The 23,978-nt window shown below is 45.2% G+C and overlaps 1 protein-coding gene across 1 annotated transcript in view; it reads right to left on the reverse strand.

The window, feature by feature from the left end:
- The window catches only part of tiam1b (TIAM Rac1 associated GEF 1b), an 88,987-nt gene that overhangs the window by 32,171 nt on the left and 32,838 nt on the right, over nucleotides 1-23,978 (reverse strand). The window contains exons 12-15 of the mRNA XM_038973730.1: nucleotides 22,884-22,970; nucleotides 17,848-18,060; nucleotides 15,837-15,937; nucleotides 5,841-5,906 (exon numbers count right to left, since the gene is read on the reverse strand). Of these exons, the coding sequence (XP_038829658.1) occupies nucleotides 5,841-5,906; nucleotides 15,837-15,937; nucleotides 17,848-18,060; nucleotides 22,884-22,970 (467 nt within the window). The remainder of the gene's footprint in view (nucleotides 1-5,840; nucleotides 5,907-15,836; nucleotides 15,938-17,847; nucleotides 18,061-22,883; nucleotides 22,971-23,978) is intronic.

Here is a 23,978-nt window from a genome sequence, read left to right on the forward strand (position 1 = left end):
TGCTTCTGATAGAAACATGGCCCAGGTAGTAGTGTTGCTTCTGGTAGAAACATGGCCCAGGTAGTAGTGTTGCTTCTGATAGAAACATGGCCCAGGTAGTAGTGTTGCTTCTGATAGAAACATGGCCCAGGTAGTAGTGTTGCTTCTGATAGAAACAAGGCCCAGGTAGTAGTGTTGCTTCTGATAGAAACATGGCCCAGGTGGTAGTGTTGCTTCTGATAGAAACATGGCCCAGGTGGTAGTGTTGCTTCTGATAGAAACATGGCCCAGGTGGTAGTGTTGCTTCTGGTAGAAACATGGCCCAGGTAGTAGTGTTGCTTCTGATAGAAACATGGCCCAGGTAGTAGTGTTGCTTCTGGTAGAAACATGGCCCAGGTAGTAGTGTTGCTTCTGATAGAAACATGGCCCAGGTGGTAGTGTTGCTTCTGATAGAAACATGGCCCAGGTGGTAGTGTTGCTTCTGGTAGAAACATGGCCCAGGTGGTAGTGTTGCTTCTGGGAGAAACATGGCCCAGGTAGTAGTGTTGCTTCTGATAGAAACATGGCCCAGGTGGTAGTGTTGCTTCTGGGAGAAACATGGCCCAGGTAGAAGTGTTGCTTCTGATAGAAACATGGCCCAGGTAGTAGTGTTGTTTCTGATAGAAACATGGCCCAGGTAGTAGTGTTGTTTCTGATAGAAACATGTCCCAGGTAGTAGTGTTGCTTCTGATAGAAACATGGCCCAGGTAGTAGTGTTGCTTCTGGTAGAAACATGGTCCAGGTAGTAGTGTTGCTTCAGATAGAAACATGGCCCAGGTAGTAGTGTTGCTTCTGGTAGAAACATGGCCCAGTAGGTAGTGTTGCTTCTGATAGAAACATGGTCCAGGTGGTAGTGTTGCTTCTGGTAGAAACATGGTCCAGGTGGTAGTGTTGCTTCTGGTAGAAACATGGCCCAGTAGGTAGAGTTTCTTCTGGTAGAAACATGGCCCAGTAGGTAGTGTTTCTTCTGGTAGAAACATGGCCCAGTAGGTAGTGTTGCTTCTGATAGAAACATGGCCCAGGTAGTAGTGTTGCTTCTGATAGAAACATGGCCCAGGTGGTAGTGTTGCTTCTGGGAGAAACATGGCCCAGGTAGTAGTGTTGCTTCTGGCAGAAACATGGCCCAGGTAGTAGTGTTGCTTCTGATAGAAACATGGCCCAGGTGGTAGTGTTGCTTCTGGTAGAAACATGGTCCAGGTAGTAGTGTTGCTTCTGATAGAAACATGGCCCAGGTAGTAGTGTTGCTTCTGATAGAAACATGGCCCAGGTAGTAGTGTTGCTTCTGGTAGAAACATGGCCCAGGTAGTAGTGTTGCTTCTGATAGAAACATGGCCCAGGTAGTAGTGTTGCTTCTGATAGAAACATGGCCCAGGTAGTAGTGTTGCTTCTGATAGAAACAAGGCCCAGGTAGTAGTGTTGCTTCTGATAGAAACATGGCCCAGGTGGTAGTGTTGCTTCTGATAGAAACATGGCCCAGGTGGTAGTGTTGCTTCTGATAGAAACATGGCCCAGGTGGTAGTGTTGCTTCTGGTAGAAACATGGCCCAGGTAGTAGTGTTGCTTCTGATAGAAACATGGCCCAGGTAGTAGTGTTGCTTCTGGTAGAAACATGGCCCAGGTAGTAGTGTTGCTTCTGATAGAAACATGGCCCAGGTAGTAGTGTTGCTTCTGATAGAAACATGGCCCAGGTGGTAGTGTTGCTTCTGGGAGAAACATGGCCCAGGTAGTAGTGTTGCTTCTGATAGAAACATGGCCCAGGTAGTAGTGTTGTTTCTGATAGAAACATGGCCCAGGTAGTAGTGTTGTTTCTGATAGAAACATGTCCCAGGTAGTAGTGTTGCTTCTGATAGAAACATGGCCCAGGTAGTAGTGTTGCTTCTGGTAGAAACATGGTCCAGGTAGTAGTGTTGCTTCAGATAGAAACATGGCCCAGGTAGTAGTGTTGCTTCTGGTAGAAACATGGCCCAGTAGGTAGTGTTGCTTCTGATAGAAACATGGTCCAGGTGGTAGTGTTGCTTCTGGTAGAAACATGGTCCAGGTGGTAGTGTTGCTTCTGGTAGAAACATGGCCCAGTAGGTAGAGTTTCTTCTGGTAGAAACATGGCCCAGTAGGTAGTGTTTCTTCTGGTAGAAACATGGCCCAGTAGGTAGTATTGCTTCTGATAGAAACATGGTCCAGGTAGTAGTGTTGCTTCTGATAGAAACATGGCCCAGGTAGTAGTGTTGCTTCTGATAGAAACATGGCCCAGGTAGTAGTGTTGCTTCTGATAGAAACATGGCCCAGGTCGTAGTGTTCCTTCTGGTAGAAACATGGCCCAGGTAGTAGTGTTGCTTCTGATAGAAACATGGCCCAGGTAGTAGTGTTGCTTCTGATAGAAACATGGCCCAGGTAGTAGTGTTGCTTCTGATAGAAACATGGCCCAGGTAGTAGTGTTGCTTCTGATAGAAACATGGCCCAGGTAGTAGTGTTGCTTCTGATAGAAACATGGCCCAGGTCGTAGTGTTCCTTCTGGTAGAAACATGGCCCAGGTAGTAGTGTTGGTTCTGATAGAAACATGGCCCAGGTAGTAGTGTTGCTTCTGGTAGAAACATGGCCAGAACATGGTTACCATATTCTCAGAATATCAGAAATTTGTATTTTTACAGTAGCATGTCTGTACTTTCTCGCATTTGCCATCTACGCAATGATGATGCCAGTTATACCAAAACAATATACAGCACAGAGTTCCATCTGCAAGTTTTAAATGTGGAAAAACCGACAAATTGCAACAGAATTACTTGGGACAAATCACAGAAATCGCAATATGTTAAAAAGGGGCAATCTGCAGCTGGAACTTTTAAAGGAATGATATACATAGTATGTGATTTGGATTTCAAGAAGAACACGGAGAAATGTTCAGCTATATAGAATTAATAAATAACAAATCATTTACGAGATGTGATCATAATTTGTACTCGAGGGGGTAATCCTACAGATTACCATCTTTCATTGAGAAACTAATTTTAATTAATCAGATAAGTGTGTTGTAACTGTTGCCAAATAATGACATTAACATATACTGCTAAGAATGTGACAGCTGGGTGCCTCCCCTACCTAGGCCACCAGCACCAATGACGAAGGCCCAACCACTGTCTCAATAACGGATAACTCTAGGGTGCTAATTGGGGCAGTATAATTAGGGCCCTGTCCTGTCCAGAGGAAACCGTAACACTCCTCCCTATCTGAAACAACTTTGTTGAGAATAGTCATTTCAGGAGTATCATTAAAAACAAGTTAATATGCCCCAACAACATTAGACACATATACAGAAAGACCTTAAAGTGCTTGAAATAAGTCAATGCAATTTAGCATAGTGATTCAGGAGTCTCATTTTTGCAACGTTCCCATGAATCGTGTTCTGAAAACATTGCAACCGTGTTCTGAGAACATTGCAACCGTGTTCTGAGAACATTGCATCCGTGTTCTGAGAACATTGCAACCGTGTTCTGAGAACATTGCAACCGTGTTCTGAGAACATTGCATCCGTGTTCTGAGAACATTGCAACCGTGTTCTGAGAACATTGCAACCGTGTTCTGAGAACATTGCAACCGTGTTCTGAAAACATTGCAACCGTGTTCTGAGAACATTGCAACCGTGTTCTGAGAACATTGCAACCGTGTTCTGAGAACATTGCAACCGTGTTCTGAGAACATTGCAACCGTGTTCTGAGAACATTGCAACCGTGTTCTGAGAACATTGCAACCGTGTTCTGAGAACATTGCAACCAGGTTCTGAGAACATTGCAACCAGGTTCTGAGAACATTGCAACCATGTTCTGTGTATGTTTGGTGGGACGTTGATGGAATATTCTCCTAACCCACAGAAAACTGGACACAATTTTTTTTGCAATGTTCTCATGAAACGTGTCTAGTACATAAAAAATCTTAAATTCTGAGAACATGGTAATTTCTTGTGGATTGACGAGGAATTGAATAATGTTCTGGTTGAGAGGGATCAGGCAAAAGGATTGGCAAATTACCGTTTGCAAACGTACTTCAAATTGAGAATTAATGTGACTAAACTGAATAAAAAGAAGAAACTATACTATGAAACAAACATAAATTATATAAAAATGACAGTAAAAAGCTTTGGAGCACCTTAAGCTTTGGCAAAAAAGGCAAACTCAGTCATTCATTGAATCAAATGGCTCATTCATCACAAATCCCACTGATACTTTGATGATTTTTTCATTGGTAAGATTAGCAAATTTTGGCATGACATGCCAGCAACTTGGATGGAAAATTACTGAGGATAATAGCGGACGATATTGCCACTCCTATTTGACATATCTTCAATTTAAGCCTACTAGAATATGTGTGCCCCAGGCCTGGAGGGAAGCAGCAAAAGTCATTCTGCTACCTAAGAATAGTAAAGCCCCTTTTACTAGCTCAAATAGCCGACCAATCAGCCTGTTACCAACCCTTAGTAAACTTTTGGAAAAAATTGTGTTTGACCAAATACAATGCTATTTTACAGTAAACAAATTGACAGACTTTCAGCACGCTTGTAGGGAAGGACATTCAACAAGCACAGCACTTACACAAATGACTGATGATTGGCTGAGAGAAATTGATGATGAAAAGATTGTGGAGGCTGTTTTGTTAGACTTCAGCGTGGCTTTTGACATTATCGATCATAGTCTGCTGCTGTAAAAACATATGTGTTATGGCTTTACACCCCCTGCTATAATGTGTTATGGCTTTACACCCCCTGCTATAATGTGGATAAAGAGTTACCTGTCTAACAGAACACAGAGGGTGTTCTTTAATGGAAGCCTCTCCAACATAATCCAGGTAAAATGAGGAGTTCCCCAGGGTAGCTGTCTAGGCCCCTTACTTTTTTTCAATCAATACTAATGACATGCCACTGACTGTGAGTAAAGCCAGAGTGTCTATGTATGTGGATGACTCAACACTATACACGTCAGCTACGACAGCGACTGAAATGACTGCAACACTTAACAAAAAGCTGCAGTTAGTTTCAGAATGGGTGGCAAGGAATAAATTAGTTCTAAATATTTCAAAAACTAAAAGCATTGGGACAAATCATTCATTCAAGTGGGTCTGGGCAGGGGTGATGTGGATGTTTGTGTGATGTTGCTGTTTGTACGTGGATGTTTTGTATTGCTGATAAAAGGTCAAATAAAAATCTTATAAAAAGATGTGTATAACAAAAAAGCTCACAGAATGACAGATTGGAGAGCTTTGCTAGCTGACAGTGCTGAGGAGTCACAGTTTCAGCTCACAGAATGACAGATTGGAGAGCTTTGCTAGCTGACAGTGCTGAGGAGTCACAGTTTCAGCTCACAGAATGACTATGACAGACGGGAGAGCTTCGCTAGCTGACAGTGCTTAGGGACTGTGGTGACAGATTGGAGAGCTTTGCTAGCTGACAGCGCTGACTCACAGCTTCCTGTAATGTACCCAAGCAGCCTAGAGAAGATGCGTGTCCCCAATGGCACCCTATTCCCGCTATAGTGCACTACTTTAGACCAGGGCTCATAGTGCACTACATAGTGGATAGGGTGCCATTTGGTAATCAGTTAAGGTGTGAATCACAGCGATTAAAAGCATCAGGAATCACACACCACATCAGGTAGCCTTGAGTTAGAGAGAGACAACGGTCTCACACAGCGTAATATACGGCATAGTCCAACCAACAAGAAAATTACAGTTGATGGTATGAACCAATAAAAAGACAAAGACACGACAAACAGTGAAGAAAACCAAAGATGTGAGTAAAGAGTAGTAGATGTAGCTAGTTAGTTTAGAGAGCAGGCTCACCAGATGCAGCGTGTCAGAGATGGACTCTGAGGAGCCCTTGCTCCTCTTCAGGGCAGACATGGGAGGCTGGCGGACAGAAAGACGACAGACAGATGGAGAGGCAGAGAGGAGGAGAGCACAGTCAGACGGACGGACAGCCAAAGATTCCAGAGCGTAGGAGAGGACCGTCGGTCAGTCAAAGATTCCAGAGCGTAGGAGAAGACCGTCGGTCAGTCAAAGATTCCAGAGCGTAGGAGAAGACCGTCGGTCAGTCAAAGATTCCAGAGCGTAGGAGAGGACCGTCGGTCAGTCAAAGCCTCAGTCAGCGGAAGAAAGGAAGAGTCCAATATAAAGGAGAGCTCTCTCTCTCCTCTCCTCTCCCCCCTCCTCCTCCTCCTCCTCCTCCTCTCTCTCTCCTCTCCTCTCCCCCCTCCTCCTCTCTCTCTCTCCTCGTCCCCCCCTCCTCCTCCTCCTCTCTCTCTCTACCCCCCCTCCTCCTCTCTCTCTCTCTCTCCTCTCCCCCCTCCTCCTCTTCCTCCTCCTCCTTCTCTCTCCTCACCATCCTCCTTCTCCCCCCCTCCTCCTCTCTCTCTCTCCTCTCCCCCCTCCTCCTCTCTCTCTCTCCTCTCCCCCCCTTCCTCCTCTTTCTCCTCCCCCCTCCTCCTCCTTCTCTCTCCTCACCATCCTCCTTCTCCCCCCCCTCCTCATCTCTCTCTCTCCTCTCCCCCCTTCTCCTCTCTCTCTCTCTCCTCTCCCCCCTCCTCCTCTCTCTCTCTCCTCTCCCCCCTCCTCCTCTCTCTCCTCTCCTCTCCCCCCTCCTCCTCTCCCTCTCCTCCTCCCCAAGGGGTTTTACTGGCATGGGACACATTTGTTAACATTGCCAAAGCAAGTGAGGTAGATAACATACAAAAGTGAAATAAACAATAAAAATAAACAGTAAACATTCCACTCACAGAAGTTCCAAAAGAATAAAGACATTACAAATGTCATATTATGTATATACACAGTGTTATAACGATGTACAAATGGTTAAAGTACACAAGGGAAGATGAATAAATATGGGTGGAATTTACAATGGTGTCTGTTCTTCACTGGTTGACATTTTTCTTGTGGCAACAGGTCACACATCCTGTGATGGCACACAGTGGTAATTCACCCAGTAGATATGGGAGTTGATCAAAATCGGGTTTGTTTTCTAATTCTTTGTGGGTCTGTGTAATCTGAGGGAAATATGTGTCTCTAATATGGTCATACATTGGGCAGGAGGTTAGGAAGTGCAGCTCAGTTTCTACCTCATTTTGTGGGCAGTGTGCACATAGCCTGTCTTCTCTTGAGAGCCAGGTCTGCCTATGGCGGCCTTTCTCAATAGCAAGGCTATGCTCACTGAGTCTGTACATAGTCAAAGCTTTCTTTAAGTTTGGGTCAGTCACAGTGGTCAGGTATTCTGTCACTGTGTACTCTCTGTTTAGGGCCAAATAGCATTCTAGTTTGCACTGTTATTTTGTTAATTCTTTCCAATGTGTCAAGTAATTATCTTTTTGTTTTCTCATGATTGTGTTGCTGTCCTGGGGCTCTGTGGGGTCTGTTTGTGTTTGTGAACAGAGCCCCAGGACCAGCTTGCTTAGGGGACTCTTCTCCAGGTTCATCTCCCTGTAGGTGATGGCTTTGTTATGGAAGGTTTGGGAATCACTTCCTTTTAGGTGGTTGTAAAATTTAAACGGCTCTTTTCTGGATTTTGATAATTAGCGGGTATCAGCCTAATTCTGCTCTGCATGCATTATTGGGTGTTTTACTTTTGTTCACAGAGGATATTTTTTTGCAGAGTTCTGCATGCAGGGTCTCAATATGGTGTTTGTCCCATTTGGTGAATTCTTGGTTGGTGAGCGGACCCCAGACCTCACAAATATAAAGGGCAATGGGTTCTATAACCAATTCAAATATTTTTAGCCAGATCCTAATTGGTATGTCAAATTTTATGTTCCTTTTTATGGCATAGAAGGTCCTTCTTGCATTGTCTCTCAGATCGTTCACAGCTTTGTGGAAGTTACCAGTGGTGTTGATGTTTAGGCCGAGGTATGTAAAGTTTTTTGTGTGGTCTAGGGCAACGGTGTCTAGATGGAATTTACATTTGTGGTCCTGGCAATTGGACCTTTTTTTGAAACACCATTATTTTTTGTCTTACTGAGATTTACTGTCAGGGCCCAGGTCTGGCATAATCTGTGCAGAAGATCTAGGTGCTGCTGTAGGCCCTCCTTGGTTGGTGACAGAAGCACCAGAACTTCTAATAGGGTCTGGGTGCTGCAGACTGTTCTAGTGCCATCGCCAATTCATTGATATACATGTAGAAGAGGGTGGGGCTTAAGCTGCATCCCTGTCTCACCCCCAGGCCCTGTGGCCTGAAACGTGTTTGTTTTTTGCCAATTTTAACCACACACTTGTTGTTTGTGTACATGGATTTTATAATGTTGTATGTTTTTCCCCAATACCACTTTTGATCAATTTGTATAGCAGACCCTCATGCCAAATTGAGTCAAGACTTTTTTTTTTAAATCAACAAAGAATGAGAAGATTTTGCCTTGGTTTGTTTGTCAATTAGGGTGTGCAGGGTGAATACGTGGTCTGTCATATGGTAATTTGGTAAAAAGCCAATATGACATTTGCTCAGTACATTGTTTTCGCTGAGGAAATGTACGAGTGTGCTGTTAATGATAATGCAGAGGATTGCTGTTGATGCATATCCCCTGGTAGTTATTTCTCTTACGATTATTTTATTAACCTACATCATGTTATTTCAATATCTAAATTGGTCATGTTAAAAGCATTTAATTGTGTTCGGTAAAAATGTGACTTTTCAAATGTTTCATGCAACATTATTGGCAAGTAACTTGATGCCTACTGTGCCAAAGCGATTTAGAGTTGCTAAACGGGAGTGACAAGTCTGTGGATATATACAGTAATATTATCAAAATCCATATTTGAAATCATTATAAAATGTACGATACAATATTCACATTATTTAAAATATCGGAATTGGTAAATAAAAAGAGAATGTTATGGATGCATATCAGACAAAACCTTTTTTTAAAGTGATTGTGTCAGACGAAAATTATATGAAACGTTTTAACCATTGCGTCATCTGATGTACAGTCAGATTCACCTGTTGCCGGGCAGTAGAGTTCACAGCTGGCGATGCCTCATCGTGATTGGTTATTCCCCCATTCCATGACCATCTTTCCATTGCGGTACCTCCAACTATCATGATTACTAGCTGAGAGGAACTTGTATGAGTTGATTTTTACTCCCGGCTCAGAGTTTGTCTGAGCAGTGTCTTAACGTCCTAAAACCTACTCTGAGCTGGGTTTTTTTTTTGTTGCCTTAAAACAGGTTTAAACAGGATTCCTAGGACTTTTTCTGAGACGCTTTGTGGATACGGGCTCTGGTTTCTCCTCCGTTCGAGCAAGATGCACACAGTAGCAGAGGTGGGACCAAGTCATTGTTTTACAAGTCACAAATAAGTCTCAAGTCTTAGCACTCAAGTCCCAAGTCAAGACAGGCAAGTCCGAGTCAAGTCTCAAGTCCTAAACAAGTCATAATGTGCTCTTCACCAAATGTAATACCATTTGATATATTTAACAAGAGTGATAGTTAGTATATTACATTTACGCAAATCATGAATGCTTTTAAAAATATATATATTTATTACTTTCCAAATAAACTTTATTTCCATGGAAATACATGGGTAGCCATGAGAAAGACCTGCCCCCCCCCATAGCGATCGACTATTGAGGATTGCAATGGGGCGCAATCGGGTGATGTAGGCTTGTACACAATCGCCAAACCTTAACACACACACACACACACACACACACTGTGTGTGGTTACAGTAGGCTACCGTATCTCAATGGTTTTAGGAACAGCAGTAACATCAGGCAGGATTTAGGCTTCCAACTGCTTGGCCAGTTGTTGCTCAATCTGGGTGCAATGATCACGTTCCCACACTGACTGACTGTGTGGAGGCTCATTGATTTAACGTTACGTTAGCCTACATGCTACACTAACAAAGTTATATATAACTGTCGGCTATATTAGCCACGACCTACCGTTCTTTGTGCAGCTTCAAATGTCGAACAAAGTTGGAAGTTGTTGGGCCTACGTCTGTCATTTTCTTCCCGCATGTTTTGCAAGTTGCAATCCGTTTCTTGTTGTTGACTACAACGTAGTCTTTATATCCGAAAATAATAATATATCATCTTTCCAAGGGCTCCGTCTGAATTCCCCCGCCGACGTTCCTCTGAACTGCCATGTGCAACTTTTTCTCAGCTGGTACAATTTGATTGGCTGCTGTCCGGATTCAAACTGTAATCCGTTAAATGAAGAGTTGATGCGCTGCACACTTTTTTTAAAGGCATCATTTTTTATATTTGGGCTTGGGGAGGGTATCAAGTCAGGTCGGGGAGGGTATCAAGTCAGGTCGGGGAGGGTATCAAGTCAGGTCAGGGAGGGTATCAAGTCAGGTTGGAGAGGGTATCAAGTCAGGTAGGGGAGGGTATCAAGTCAGGTTGGGGAGGGTATCAAGTCAGGTTGGAGAGGGTATCAAGTCAGGTTGGAGAGGGTATCAAGTCAGGTCGGGGAGGGTATCAAGTCAGGTCGGGGAGGGTATCCAGTCAGGTCGGGGAGGGTATCAAGTCAGGTCGGGGAGGGTATCAAGTCAGGTTGGAGAGTGTATCAAGTCAGGTAGGGGAGGGTATCAAGTCAGGTTGGAGAGGGTATCAAGTCAGGTTGGGGAGGGTATCAAGTCAGGTTGGAGAGGGTATCAAGTCAGGTCGGGGGGGGTATCAAGTCAGGTTGGGGAGGGTATCAAGTCAGGTTGGGGAGGGTATCAAGTCAGGTCGAGTCAAAAGGCTCAAGTCCAAGTTAAGTCACGAGTCATTGGTGTTAAAGTCAAAGTAAAGTTGCAAGTCATCATATTTGTGACTCGAGTCTGACTCGAGTCCAAGTCATGTGACTCGAGTCCAAGTCATGTGACTCGAGTCCAAGTCATGTGACTCGAGTCCAAGTCATGTGACTCGAGTCCAAGTCATGTGACTCGAGTCCAAGTCATGTGACTCGATTCCATACCTCTGCACAGTGGTACACACAGCACAACACTCAGTGCCACTTGCCTGCCACTCCACGAACCCAGAGGCTCCTAAGAGACACCTAATACATTACAATAAGTATGTGTGTGGAGGGAGGGGGCTGTCAAAACTATCAAACGATAGTAGCTTGGTCTGTGCAGTGAAGAAAAAACCGTGAGTAGCGTGGTAGTTTCTAAAAAATGTGGTGGTTTAAACTTAACGTAACTAACTAGTTATGTTTTGTGTAAGAAAGTATAATCTATTGTGGTGCATGAACTGGCCATACACGTTAGCTAACGTTACAGTCTTACGTTGGCTTAGGTTACTTAACTAGCTAAAATGAATTGGCTATCATAGCAGCCTTGGATGTTTGCTAGTTTATTGTGCACATTTGTTTCTGCTCTGATTACATGTGTCTAGATCAGCAGTTTACACATGATGACTCCAGCCTTACGTGAAAGACCTTACTTGGTAAAAATATAGCTAGCTATCTTTCCTCACTTGTTGGATAACTACCTAGCTAACGTTAGCTCTCGTCTGACTGGTATAAGGTTACGTTAGCTATATAACCTAGCAAATCAAAATATCTATTTGCGTTTATTGATTAACCTCAGCTTGAACACCACCATATAGCTAGCTAAATACAGTAGTCTAGGTTTGTTGCATACACTTCATGACTGGCAGCATGGTGCAAGCAGACCGGTGTTACAGAGCTCAGAGCTTCCGCTAAAATAAAAATAAAAAGATGTTATTATTGTCAGAAATGCTACAAAAAGGTAGCATATTGTTGACTGAAATGTGTACACGTGAGAGCAATAAATTATACATTTAATAAAAACTGATGCTACAAATTTAGTCAAACCTGCATTTTTTAAGTCCAAAGGTCACTTTATGGACTTTATAGTCTCGTTGTAATCCGACGTCTAGAATTTGAGCTAGGTAGGCGCAAGAAATACTATTAAAAAATCAATTGCTGGGCCTCCCGGGTGGCGCAGTGGTCTAGGGCACTGCATCGCAGTGCTAACTGCGCCACCAGAGTCTCTGGGTTCGCGCCCAGGCTCTGTCGCAGCCGGCCGCGACCGGGAGGTCCGTGGGGCGACGCACAATTGGCATAGCGTCGTCCGGGTTAGGGAGGGTTTGGCCGGTAGGGATATCCTTGTCTCATCGCGCTCCAGCGACTCCTGTGGCGGGCCGGGCGCAGTGCGCGCTAACCAAGGGGGCCAGGTACACGGTGTTTCCTCCGACACATTGGTGCGGCTGGCTTCCGGGTTGGAGGCGCGCTGTGTTAAGAAGCAGTGCGGCTTGGTTGGGTTGTGCTTCGGAGGACGCATGGCTTTCGACCTTCGTCTCTCCCGAGCCCGTACGGGAGTTGTAGCGATGAGACAAGATAGTAATTACTAGCGATTGGATACCACGAAAATTGGGGAGAAAATGGGATAAAATTAAAATAAAAAATAAAATAAAAAATCAATTGCTAACCACCTTGTTAAAAGAAATCTGGTACGTGGTTCTCAGTAACGGCCGTACGGCTCATGACAAGAGGCGGGTTGTGTTGTGTTGTGTACATCAAATCATGTCGATTTGAATTTTTTAAAATCGAGATTGGTGTCATTATGGCTTAGATTTGATGGTAAGGAGATTTGAATTTAATACTGAGCTTCAATCAAGGCCTATAATAGACGCAATCATTTCTCCACATGGCTTCAGAGAGATAATCAGGGGGGGGGGCAATCCTTTCTCCACATGGCTTCAGAGAGATAATCAGGGGGGGCAATCATTTCTCCACATGGCTTCAGAGAGATAATCAGGGGGCAATCATTTCTCCACATGGCTTCAGAGAACTAATCAGGGGGGCAATCATTTCTCCACATGGCTTCAGAGAGATAATCAGGGGGGGGCAATCCTTTCTCCACATGGCTTCAGAGAGATAATCAGGGGGGGCAATCATTTCTCCACATGGCTTCAGAGAGATAATCAGGGGGCAATCATTTCTCCACATGGCTTCAGAGAACTAATCAGGGGGGCAATCATTTCTCCACATGGCTTCAGAGAGATAATCAGGGGGGGGGCAATCCTTTCTCCACATGGCTTCAGAGAGATAATCAGGGGGGGCAATCATTTCTCCACATGGCTTCAGAGAGATAATCAGGGGGGCAATCATTTCTCCACATGGCTTCAGAGAGATAATCAGGGGGCAATCATTTCTCCACATGGCTTCAGAGAGAGAATCAGGGGGGGCAATCATTTCTCCACATGGCTTCAGGGAGATAATCAGGGGGGGCAATCATTTCTCCACATGGCTTCAGAGAGATAATCAGGGGGGCAATCATTTCTCCAAATGGCTTCAGAGAACTAAATCAGGGGGCAATCATTTCTCCACATGGCTCCAGAGAGATAATCAGGGAGGGCAATCATTTCTCCACATGGCTTCAGAGAGATAATCAGGGGGCAATCATTTCTCCACATGGCTTCAGAGAGATAATCAGGGGGGGCAATCATTTCTCCACATGGCTTCAGAGAGATAATCACGAGGCAATCATTTCTCCACATGGCTTCAGGGAGATAATCAGGGGGGGCAATCATTTCTCCACATGGCTTCAGAGAGATAATCAGGGGGGCAATCATTTCTCCACATGGCTCAGAGAGATAATCAGGGGGGGCAATCATTTCTCCACATGGCTTCAGAGAGATAATCAGGGGGCAATCATTTCTCCACATGGCTTCAGGGAGATAATCAGGGGGGGCAATCATTTCTCCACATGGCTTCAGAGAGATAATCAGGGGGGCAATCATTTCTCCACATGGCTTCAGAGAACTAAATCAGGGGGCAATCATTTCTCCACATGGCTCCAGAGAGATAATCAGGGGGCAATCATTTCTCCACATGGCTTCAGAGAGATAATCAGGATGGCAATCATTTCTCCACATGGCTCCAGAGAGATAATCAGGGGGCAATCATTTCTCCACATGGCTTCAGAGAGATAATCAGGGGGGGCAATCATTTCTCCACATGGCTTCAGAGAGATAATCAGGGGGCAATCATTTCTCCACATGGCTTCAGAGAGATAATCAGGGGGGCAATAATTTCTCCACATGGCTTCTGAGAGCAGTTTGTTTTTTAGAAGGCTGCTCTGAGGTCAACAGGAACACACTGGTTGTCTTGCAGTGAGGCCAGGGTTGGCTAAGTCAAAAATAGGACCCTATTCCCTATGTAGTACACTACTTTTGGAGGGGGGGGGGAGCGAGAGAGAAAAGACATATGTAAAACTGGCAATCGTAGATAAAGGAAAAATTGGGTTACGGACGAGAGTCCAAATCATGCACATTAGGAGGGGTGAGAAGAAACTGTATGTCTGTATTACTTTATTCTCCAGCCAAGAGTCAATGAGTTGGTGGCAGACGGTGCAGAATATGGTGCAGAGAGGGGACGTCGCTAGATTACAGACGGTGCAGAGAGGGGACGTCGCTAGATTACAGACGGTGCAGAATATGGTGCAGAGAGGGGACGTCGCCAGATTACAGACGGTGCAGAGAGGGGACGTCGCTAGATTACAGACGGTGCAGAATATGGTGCAGAGAGGGGACGTCGCTAGATTACAGACGGTGCAGAGAGGGGATGTCGCTAGATTACAGACGGTGCAGAATATGGTGCAGAGAGGGGACGTCGCTAGATTACAGACGGTGCAGAATTATGGTGCAGAGAAGGGACGTCGCTAGATTACAGACGGTGCAGAGAGGGGACGACGCTAGATTACAGACGGTGCAGAGAGGGGACGTCGCTAGATTACAGGCGGTGCAGAATATGGTGCAGAGAGGGGACGTCGCTAGTTTACAGACGGTGCAGAATATGGTGCAGAGAGGGGACGTCGCTAGATTACAGACGGTGCAGAATATGGTGCAGAGAGGGGACGTCGCTAGATTACAGACGGTGCAGAATATGGTGCAGAGAGGGGACGTCGCCAGATTACAGACGATGCAGAATATGGTGCAGAGAGGGGACGTCGCTAGATTACAGGCGGTGCAGAATATGGTGCAGAGAGGGGACGTCGCCAGATTACAGACGGTGCAGAATATGGTGCAGAGAGGGGACGTCGCTAGATTACAGGCGGTGCAGAATATGGTGCAGAGAGGGGACGTCGCCAGATTACAGGCGGTGCAGAATATGGTGCAGAGAGGGGACGTCGCCAGATTACAGACGGTGCAGAATATGGTGCAGAGAGGGGACGTCGCTAGATTACAGACGGTGCAGAGAGGGGACGTCGCTAGATTACAGACGGTGCAGAATATGGTGCAGAGAGGGGACGTCGCTAGATTACAGGCGGTGCAGAATATGGTGCAGAGAGGGGACGTCGCCAGATTACAGACGGTGCAGAAAGGGGACGTTGCTAGATTACAGACGGTGCAGAGAGGGGACGTCGCTAGATTACAGACGGTGCAGAATATGGTGCAGGGAGGGGACGTCGCTAGATTACAGGCGGTGCAGAATATGGTGCAGAGAGGGGACGTCGCCAGATTACAGACGGTGCAGAATATGGTGCAGAGAGGGGACGTCGCTAGATTACAGACGGTGCAGAGAGGGGACGTCGCCAGATTATAGACGGTGCAGAATATGGTGCAGAGAGGGGACGTCGCTAGATTACAGACGGTGCAGAGAGGGGACGTCGCCAGATTACAGACGGTGCAGCACAATGTTCAGTGAAGCGCAGCGATGAACCACTGGTGAACCACACTGTCAACATAATCACATCAAGTGAAATGTTTGTTGTCATTTGTAGCACTAGTTCATTATTATACACTTTGTATTTTGGTGACGCAGGGCTCCCTCGGAAAAGAGACGTTGGTCTCAATGGGACTTCCCTGCTTGAATAGAGGTGAAATAGGAACGAGAAGAGACCTTTACCTTTCTGCATCGGTCTGCCTCGCAGAAGATCTCGGAGTCGTCGTCCAGGCTGTCTCCAGAACTATCCAGCATCAGACCAACCCCGTCATCCAGAATCTCCTCTGTAACATGAAGAGTATAAACACCACATCAACAATACAAACATCAACAATACACACGTCAACAACACAAACATCAACAATACAAACATCAACACCACATCAACAATACAAACATCAACACCACGTCAACAATACAAACATCAACAACACAAACATCAACAATACGTCAACAATACAAACATCAACAATACAAACATAAACACCACATCAACAATACAAACATAAACAATACAAACATAACCAACACAAACATCAACAATACAAACATCAACAATACAAACATCAACAATACAAACATCAACACCACATCAACAATACAAACATCAACACCACGTCAACAATACAAACATCAACAACACAAACATCAACAATACGTCAACAATACAAACATCAACAATACAAACATAAACACCACATCAACAATACAAACATAAACAACACATACATCAACAATACAAACATCAACAATACGTCAACAATACAAACGTCAACAATACGTCAACAATACAAACGTCAACAATTCGAATATCAACAATACAAACATCAACAATACAAACATCAACAATACAAACAACAATACAAACATCAACAATACAAACAACAATACAAACATCAACAACATATCAGACAGACCATGGTGAGCAGCTGTCCTTCTAGCATATCAATATTACCAGGTTCCCAAATGTTCCCTGAATGTTCCCTAACACGTCAGTGTAGAGGTCTACTGTAACTCACCCTGGTTCACAGAGAACACGTCAGTATAGAGGTCTACTGTAACTCACCCTGGTTCACAGAGAACACGTCAGTGTAGAGGTCTACTGTAACTCACCCTGGTTCACAGAGAACACGTCAGTATAGAGGTCTACTGTAACTCACCCTGGTTCACAGAGAACACGTCAGTGTAGAGGTCTACTGTAACTCACCCTGGTTCACAGAGAACACGTCAGTATAGAGGTCTACTGTAACTCACCCTGGTTCACAGAGAACACGTCAGTATAGAGGTCTACTGTAACTCACCCTGGTTCACAGAGAACACGTCAGTATAGAGGTCTACTGTAACTCACCCTGGTTCACAGAGAACACGTCAGTATAGAGGTCTACTGTAACTCACCCTGGTTCACAGAGAACACGTCAGTATAGAGGTCTACTGTAACTCACCCTGGTTCACAGAGAACACGTCAGTGTAGAGGTCTACTGTAACTCACCCTGGTTCACAGAGAACACGTCAGTATAGAGGTCTACTGTAACTCACCCTGGTTCACAGAGAACACGTCAGTATAGAGGTCTACTGTAACTCACCCTGGTTCACAGAGAACACGTCAGTATAGAGGTCTACTGTAACTCACCCTGGTTCACAGAGAACACGTCAGTATAGAGGTCTACTGTAACTCACCCTGGTTCACAGAGAACACGTCAGTGTAGAGGTCTACTGTAACTCACCCTGGTTCACAGAGAACACGTCAGTATAGAGGTCTACTGTAACTCACCCTGGTTCACAGAGAACACGTCAGTGTAGAGGTCTACTGTAACTCACCCTGGTTCACAGAGAACACGTCAGTATAGAGGTCTACTGTAACTCACCCTGGTTCACAGAGAACACGTCAGTATAGAGGTCTACTGTAACTCACCCTGGTTCACAGAGAACACGTCAGTGTAGAGGTCTACTGTAACTCACCCTGGTTCACAGAGAACACGTCAGTGTAGAGGTCTACTGTAACTCACCCTGGTTCACAGAGAACACGTCAGTGTAGAGGTCTACTGTAACTCACCCTGGTTCACAGAGAACACGTCAGTGTAGAGGTCTACTGTAACTCACCCTGGTTCACAGAGAACACGTCAGTGTAGAGGTCTACTGTAACTCACCCTGGTTCACAGAGAACACGTCAGTGTAGAGGTCTACTGTAACTCACCCTGGCTCATAGAGAAGATGTCTGTGTAGAGGTTTTCCTGTGCGTCAGAGCGTCGGGGAGGCAGGTAACAGATCTGTCGTCGGTCCGTAGAGGGCAGAGTGTTGACGGTCAGGGACAGAGAGGCCTGGGAGAACGCCTCCTTCATGTCCCCGAAGTTCAGACTGCACGAGTCCTTCCCATTCAGCTGCAGGATCTCATCCCCCGCATTCAGACCTGGAGGGCCAAGACAGTATATTAGTGTGTGTGCTCATTCACGCTCATCTGAGATGTATTGTACAAGCTGAACAAAAATAAATATAGTAATTACAGCACAGCTGAAAACGGCATAATGACTGGATGTTGGACTATTTTTCTAAATCAATCAAATGTATTTTATAAAAGCCCTTTTTACATCAGCAGCTGTCACAAAGTGCTTTACAGAAACCCAGACGAAAACATCTCTCTCTCTCTCTCTTTTCAAGAACTTTGAAAATGTTTCTTCAAGAGGACCGTCACAGGAAAGGAAGACCCATAGTTACCTCTGCTGCGGAGGATAAGTTCATTAGAGTTACCAGCCTCAGAAATTGCAGCCCAAATAAATGCTTCACAGAGTTCAAGTAACAGACACATCTCAACATCAACTGTTCAGAGGAGACTAAGTGAATCAGGCCTTCATGGTCAAACTGCTGCAAAGAAACCACTACTAAAGGACACCAATGAGAAGAACAGACTTGCTTGGGCCAAGAAACACGAGCAATGGACATTAGGCCGGTGGAAATCTGTCCTTTGGTCTGATGAGACCAAATTTTTGATTTTTGGTTCCAACCACCGTGTCTTTGTGAGACGCAGAGTAGGTGAACGGATTATCTCTGCATGTGTGATTCCCACCGTGAAGCATGGAGGAGGAGGTGTGATGGTGCTTTGCTGGTGACACTGTCAATGATTTATTTAGAATTCAAGGCACACTTAACCAGCATGGCTACCACAGCATTCTGCAGCGATATTCCATCCCATCTGGTTTGCGCTTAGTGGGACTATCATTTGTTTTCAACAGGACAATGACCCAACACACCTCCAGACTGTGTAAGGGCTATTTTACCAAGAAGCAGAGTGCTGCATCAGATGACCTGGCCTCCACAATCACACGACCTCAACCCAATTGAGATGGTTTGGGATGAGTTGGACCGCAGAGTGAAGGAAAAGCAGCCAACAAGTGCTCAGCATACGTGGGAACTCCTTCAAGACTTTTGGAAAAGCATTCCAGGTGAAGCTGGTTGAGAGAATGCCAAGAATGTGCAAAGCTGTCATCAAGGCAAAAGGTGTGGCTACTTTGAAGAATCTCAAATATAAAATATATTTTGATTTGTTTAACACTTTTTTTGGTTGTTGGTTACTACATGATTCCACATGTGTTATTTCATAGTTGTGATGTCTTCACTACTATTCTACAATGTAGAAAATAGTAAAAATAAAGAAAAAACCCTTGAATAAGTAGGTGTGTCCAAACTGTTGACTGGTACCTGTAGCTATTAGGATACCATTTGGGACAAATACACTGTTATGGAAATTCAACACAGGGACACTCGAAGTCAATCTTAAATGAATCATTCTTTATTATCAACGAGCTTCATTTATAGAACATATTCTGGGCGTTCTGCCAGATGGTTCTAAAGAGGTCCCCGTCCCCCCCACACACTCTCATATCTTTAACAAGCACAGGCAGATTTGATTTGATGAACCGAGGATTATTTACCACACGAAGACGAGATGAACATTTTCAAGGCTGTCTCTTTCTTCACACGATAAATAAAAGTGGTCCATCACAACACTTGTCAGTGCGTTGTCATATTCAACCATGTCGGCCGTGAGGATCGTTGTGCTACTCAGAAGACGTGAGGCTGTTGGATAGCTGTGTTCTTTAGTCCCTTTTGCCATTAATATCAACAAAAAAAAAAATCCTTCACCACCCCCATATTGACCTCAACATTAACACTGGGGAGAGCATTCCCCTCACACACACACACACACACACACACACACACACACACACACACACACACACACACACACACACACACACACACACACACACACACACACACACACACACACACACACAGTTTTGAAAGTCTCATCAACTGCAGTAATTATATGATTGTACAGCCACCACCAACTTTTCAGTGGAGATTGTATAGAGATGGCTGATGCAACTAATCATATCTTCCCTCTCCCTGCCCTCTGTCTGGCATGAAACTAATCACATCTTCCCTCTCCCTGCCCTCTCTGTCTGGCATGAAACTAATCATATCTTCCCTCTCCCTGCCCTCTCTGTCTGGCATGAAACTAATCACATCTTCCCTCTCCCTGCCCTCTCTGTCTGGCATGAAACTAATCATATCTTCCCTCTCCCTGCCCTCTCTGTCTGGCATGAAACTAATCACATCTTCCCTCTCCCTGCCCTCTCTGTCTGGCATGAAACTAATCATATCTTCCCTCTCCCTGCCCTCTCTGTCTGGCATGAAACTAATCATAACTTCCCTCTCCCTGCCCTCTCTGTCTGGCATGAAACTAATCATATCTTCCCTCTCCCTGCCCTCTCTGTCTGGCATGAAACTAATCATAACTTCCCTCTCCCTGCCCTCTCTGTCTGGCATGACACTAATCACATCTTCCCTCTCTGTCTGGCATTAAACTAATCATATCTTCCCTCTCCCTGGCCTCTCTGTTTGGCATGAAACTAATCATATCTTCCCTCTCCTCTGTCTGGCATGAAACTAATCATAACTTCCCTCTCCCTGGCCTCTCTGTCTGGCATGAAACTAATCATATCTTCCCTCTCCCTGCCCTCTCTGTCTGGCATGAAACTAATCATAACTTCCCTCTCCCTGCCCTCTCTGTCTGGCATGACACTAATCACATCTTCCCTCTCCCTGCCCTCTCTGTCTGGCATGAAACTAATCATAACTTCCCTCTCCCTGCCCTCTCTGTCTGGCATGAAACTAATCATATCTTCCCTCTCCCTGGCCTCTCTGTTTGGCATGAAACTAATCATATCTTCCCTCTCCTCTGTCTGGCATGAAACTAATCATAACTTCCCTCTCCCTGGCCTCTCTGTCTGGCATGAAACTAATCATATCTTCCCTCTCCCTGCCCTCTCTGTCTGGCATGACACTAATCATATCTTCCCTCTCTGCCCTCTCTGTCTGGCATGACACTAATCACATCTTCCCTCTCTGTCTGGCATTAAACTAATCATATCTTCCCTCTCCCTGGCCTCTCTGTTTGGCATGAAACTAATGATATCTTCCCTCTCCCTGCCCTCTCTGTCTGGCATGAAACTAATCATAACTTCCCTCTCCCTGGCCTCTCTGTCTGGCATGAAACTAATCATATCTTCCCTCTCCCTGCCCTCTCTGTCTGGCATGACACTAATCATATCTTCCCTCTCTGCCCTCTCTGTCTGGCATGACACTAATCACATCTTCCCTCTCTGTCTGGCATTAAACTAATCATATCTTCCCTCTCCCTGGCCTCTCTGTTTGGCATGAAACTAATGATATCTTCCCTCTCCCTGCCCTCTCTGTCTGGCATGAAACTAATCATAACTTACCTCTCCCTGCCCTCTCTGTCTGGCATGAAACTAATCATAACTTCCCTCTCCCTGCCCTCTCTGTCTGGCATGACACTAATCATATCTTCCTTCTCCCTGCCCTCTCTGTCTGGCATGAAACTAATCATATCTTCCCTCTCTGCCCTCTCTGTCTGGCATGACACTAATCACATCTTCCCTCTCTGTCTGGCATTAAACTAATCATATCTTCCCTCTCCCTGGCCTCTCTGTTTGGCATGAAACTAATCATATCTTCCCTCTCCTCTGTCTGGCATGAAACTAATCATAACTTCCCTCTCCCTGCCTTCTCTGTCTGGCATGAAACTAATCATATCTTCCCTCTCTGCCCTCTCTGTCTGGCATGAAACTAATCATATCTTCCCTCTCCCTGCCCTCTCTGTCTGGCATGACACTAATCATATCTTCCTTCTCCCTGCCCTCTCTGTCTGGCATGAAACTAATCATATCTTCCCTCTCCTCTGTCTGGCATGAAACTAATCATAACTTCCCTCTCCCTGCCCTCTCTGTCTGGCATGAAACTAATCATAACTTCCCTCTCCCTGCCCTCTCTGTCTGGCATGACACTAATCATAACTTCCCTCTCCCTGCCCTCTCTGTCTGGCATGAAACTAATCATATCTTCCCTCTCCCTGCCCTCTCTGTCTGGCATGACACTAATCACATCTTCCCTCTCTGTCTGGCATTAAACTAATCATATCTTCCCTCTCCCTGGCCTCTCTGTTTGGCATGAAACTAATCATATCTTCCCTCTCCCTGCCCTCTCTGTCTGGCATGAAACTAATCATATCTTCCCTCTCCCTGGCCTCTCTGTTTGGCATGAAACTAATGATATCTTCCCTCTCCCTGCCCTCTCTGTCTGGCATGACACTAATCATATCTTCCTTCTCCCTGCCCTCTCTGTCTGGCATGACACTAATCATATCTTCCTTCTCCCTGCCCTCTCTGTCTGGCATGAAACTAAGCATATCTTCCCTCTCCCTGCCCTCTCTGTCTGTCATGCAACTAATCATAACTTCCCTCTCCCTGCCCTCTCTGTCTGGCATGACACTAATCATACGATATCTTCCCTCTCCCTGCCCTCTCTGTCTGGCATGAAACTAAGCATATCTTCCCTCTCTGCCCTCTCTGTCTGGCATGAAACTAAGCATATCTTCCCTCTCTGCCCTCTCTGTCTGGCATGAAACTAATCATATCTTCCCTCTCCCTGCCCTCTCTGTCTGGCATGAAACTAAGCATATCTTCCCTCTCTGCCCTCTCTGTCTGGCATGAAACTAAGCATATCTTCCCTCTCCCTGCCCTCTGTCTGGCATGAAATGAATCATATGATATCTTCCCTATTCTCTCTGTCTGTCTGTCTGTTCTGTTATATTCTCAGATACAGATAAATGGAGATGGAAACTCATTTGAGTTGTGATTTGTAATGAACCTCTAGCGAAGGCCAATCCTCCCGCCTTTACATCTGTTATGTAGAGCTGCTGCACCATATCCTCCTCTACCACTGAGATGGAGAACCCTGGAGGACAGGAGAGAGAGAGAGAGAGAGAGAGAGGGAGAGGGAGAGGGAGAGGGAGAGAGAGACATGAGTGAGTGAGTGAGTGAGTGAGTGAGTGAGTGAGTGAGTGAGTGAGTGAGTGAGTGAGTGAGTGAGTGAGTGAGTGAGTGAGTGAGTGAGTGAGTGAGTGAGTGAGTGAGAGAGTGAGCGAGTGAGTGGGAAGAGAGAGAGAAACACTTCATTATTGAAAGCACATCACTAAAATCACCTGGGATTTCTTTTCTCTGCCCTGACAGGGATTAGTCTAAGACAGGAAATCAGAGACGTGACTAGAAGTCAACAACAGGATACATCACAACCGCTAGTGGAAATATTCACTCTGTATACTACGACATGATGGGAATTAAAAGGGGAGGTGCTTCAGTATTGCATTCTGAGCAAGTCAAATGATCTATGAATGTGGACATAAATGACATTGGCTGCTTCCCAAATGCCACCCGATTGTCTTAGTAGTAAAGTGTACTACTTTTAACCAGGGTGCCAAAGGTCTCTGGTCAAAAGTAGTGCACTATATAGGGAATAGGGTGCCTAACCAATCATACAGGACTTATGCTTAAGTTAACCAATCATCCTTACCGTAGCCAATCATACAGGACTCATCCTTACCGTAGCTAATCATACAGGACTCATCCTTACCGTAGCCAATCATACAGGACTCATCCTTACCGTAGCCAATCATACAGGACTCATCCTTACCGTAAACAATCATCCTTACCGTAAACAATCATCCTTACCGTAACCAATCATCCTTACCGTAACCAATCATCCTTACCGTAACCAATCATCCTTACCGTAAACAATCATCCTTACCGTAACCAATCACCCTTACCGTAACCAATCATCCTTACCGTAACCAATCATCCTTACCGTAGCCAATCATACAGGACTCATCCTTACCGTCACCAATCATACAGGACTCATCCTTACCGTCACCAATCATACAGGACTCATCCTTACCGTCACCAATCA

Source organism: Salvelinus namaycush, chromosome 34 (genome assembly GCF_016432855.1).
Source record: "Salvelinus namaycush isolate Seneca chromosome 34, SaNama_1.0, whole genome shotgun sequence".
Taxonomy (NCBI): domain Eukaryota; kingdom Metazoa; phylum Chordata; class Actinopteri; order Salmoniformes; family Salmonidae; genus Salvelinus; species Salvelinus namaycush.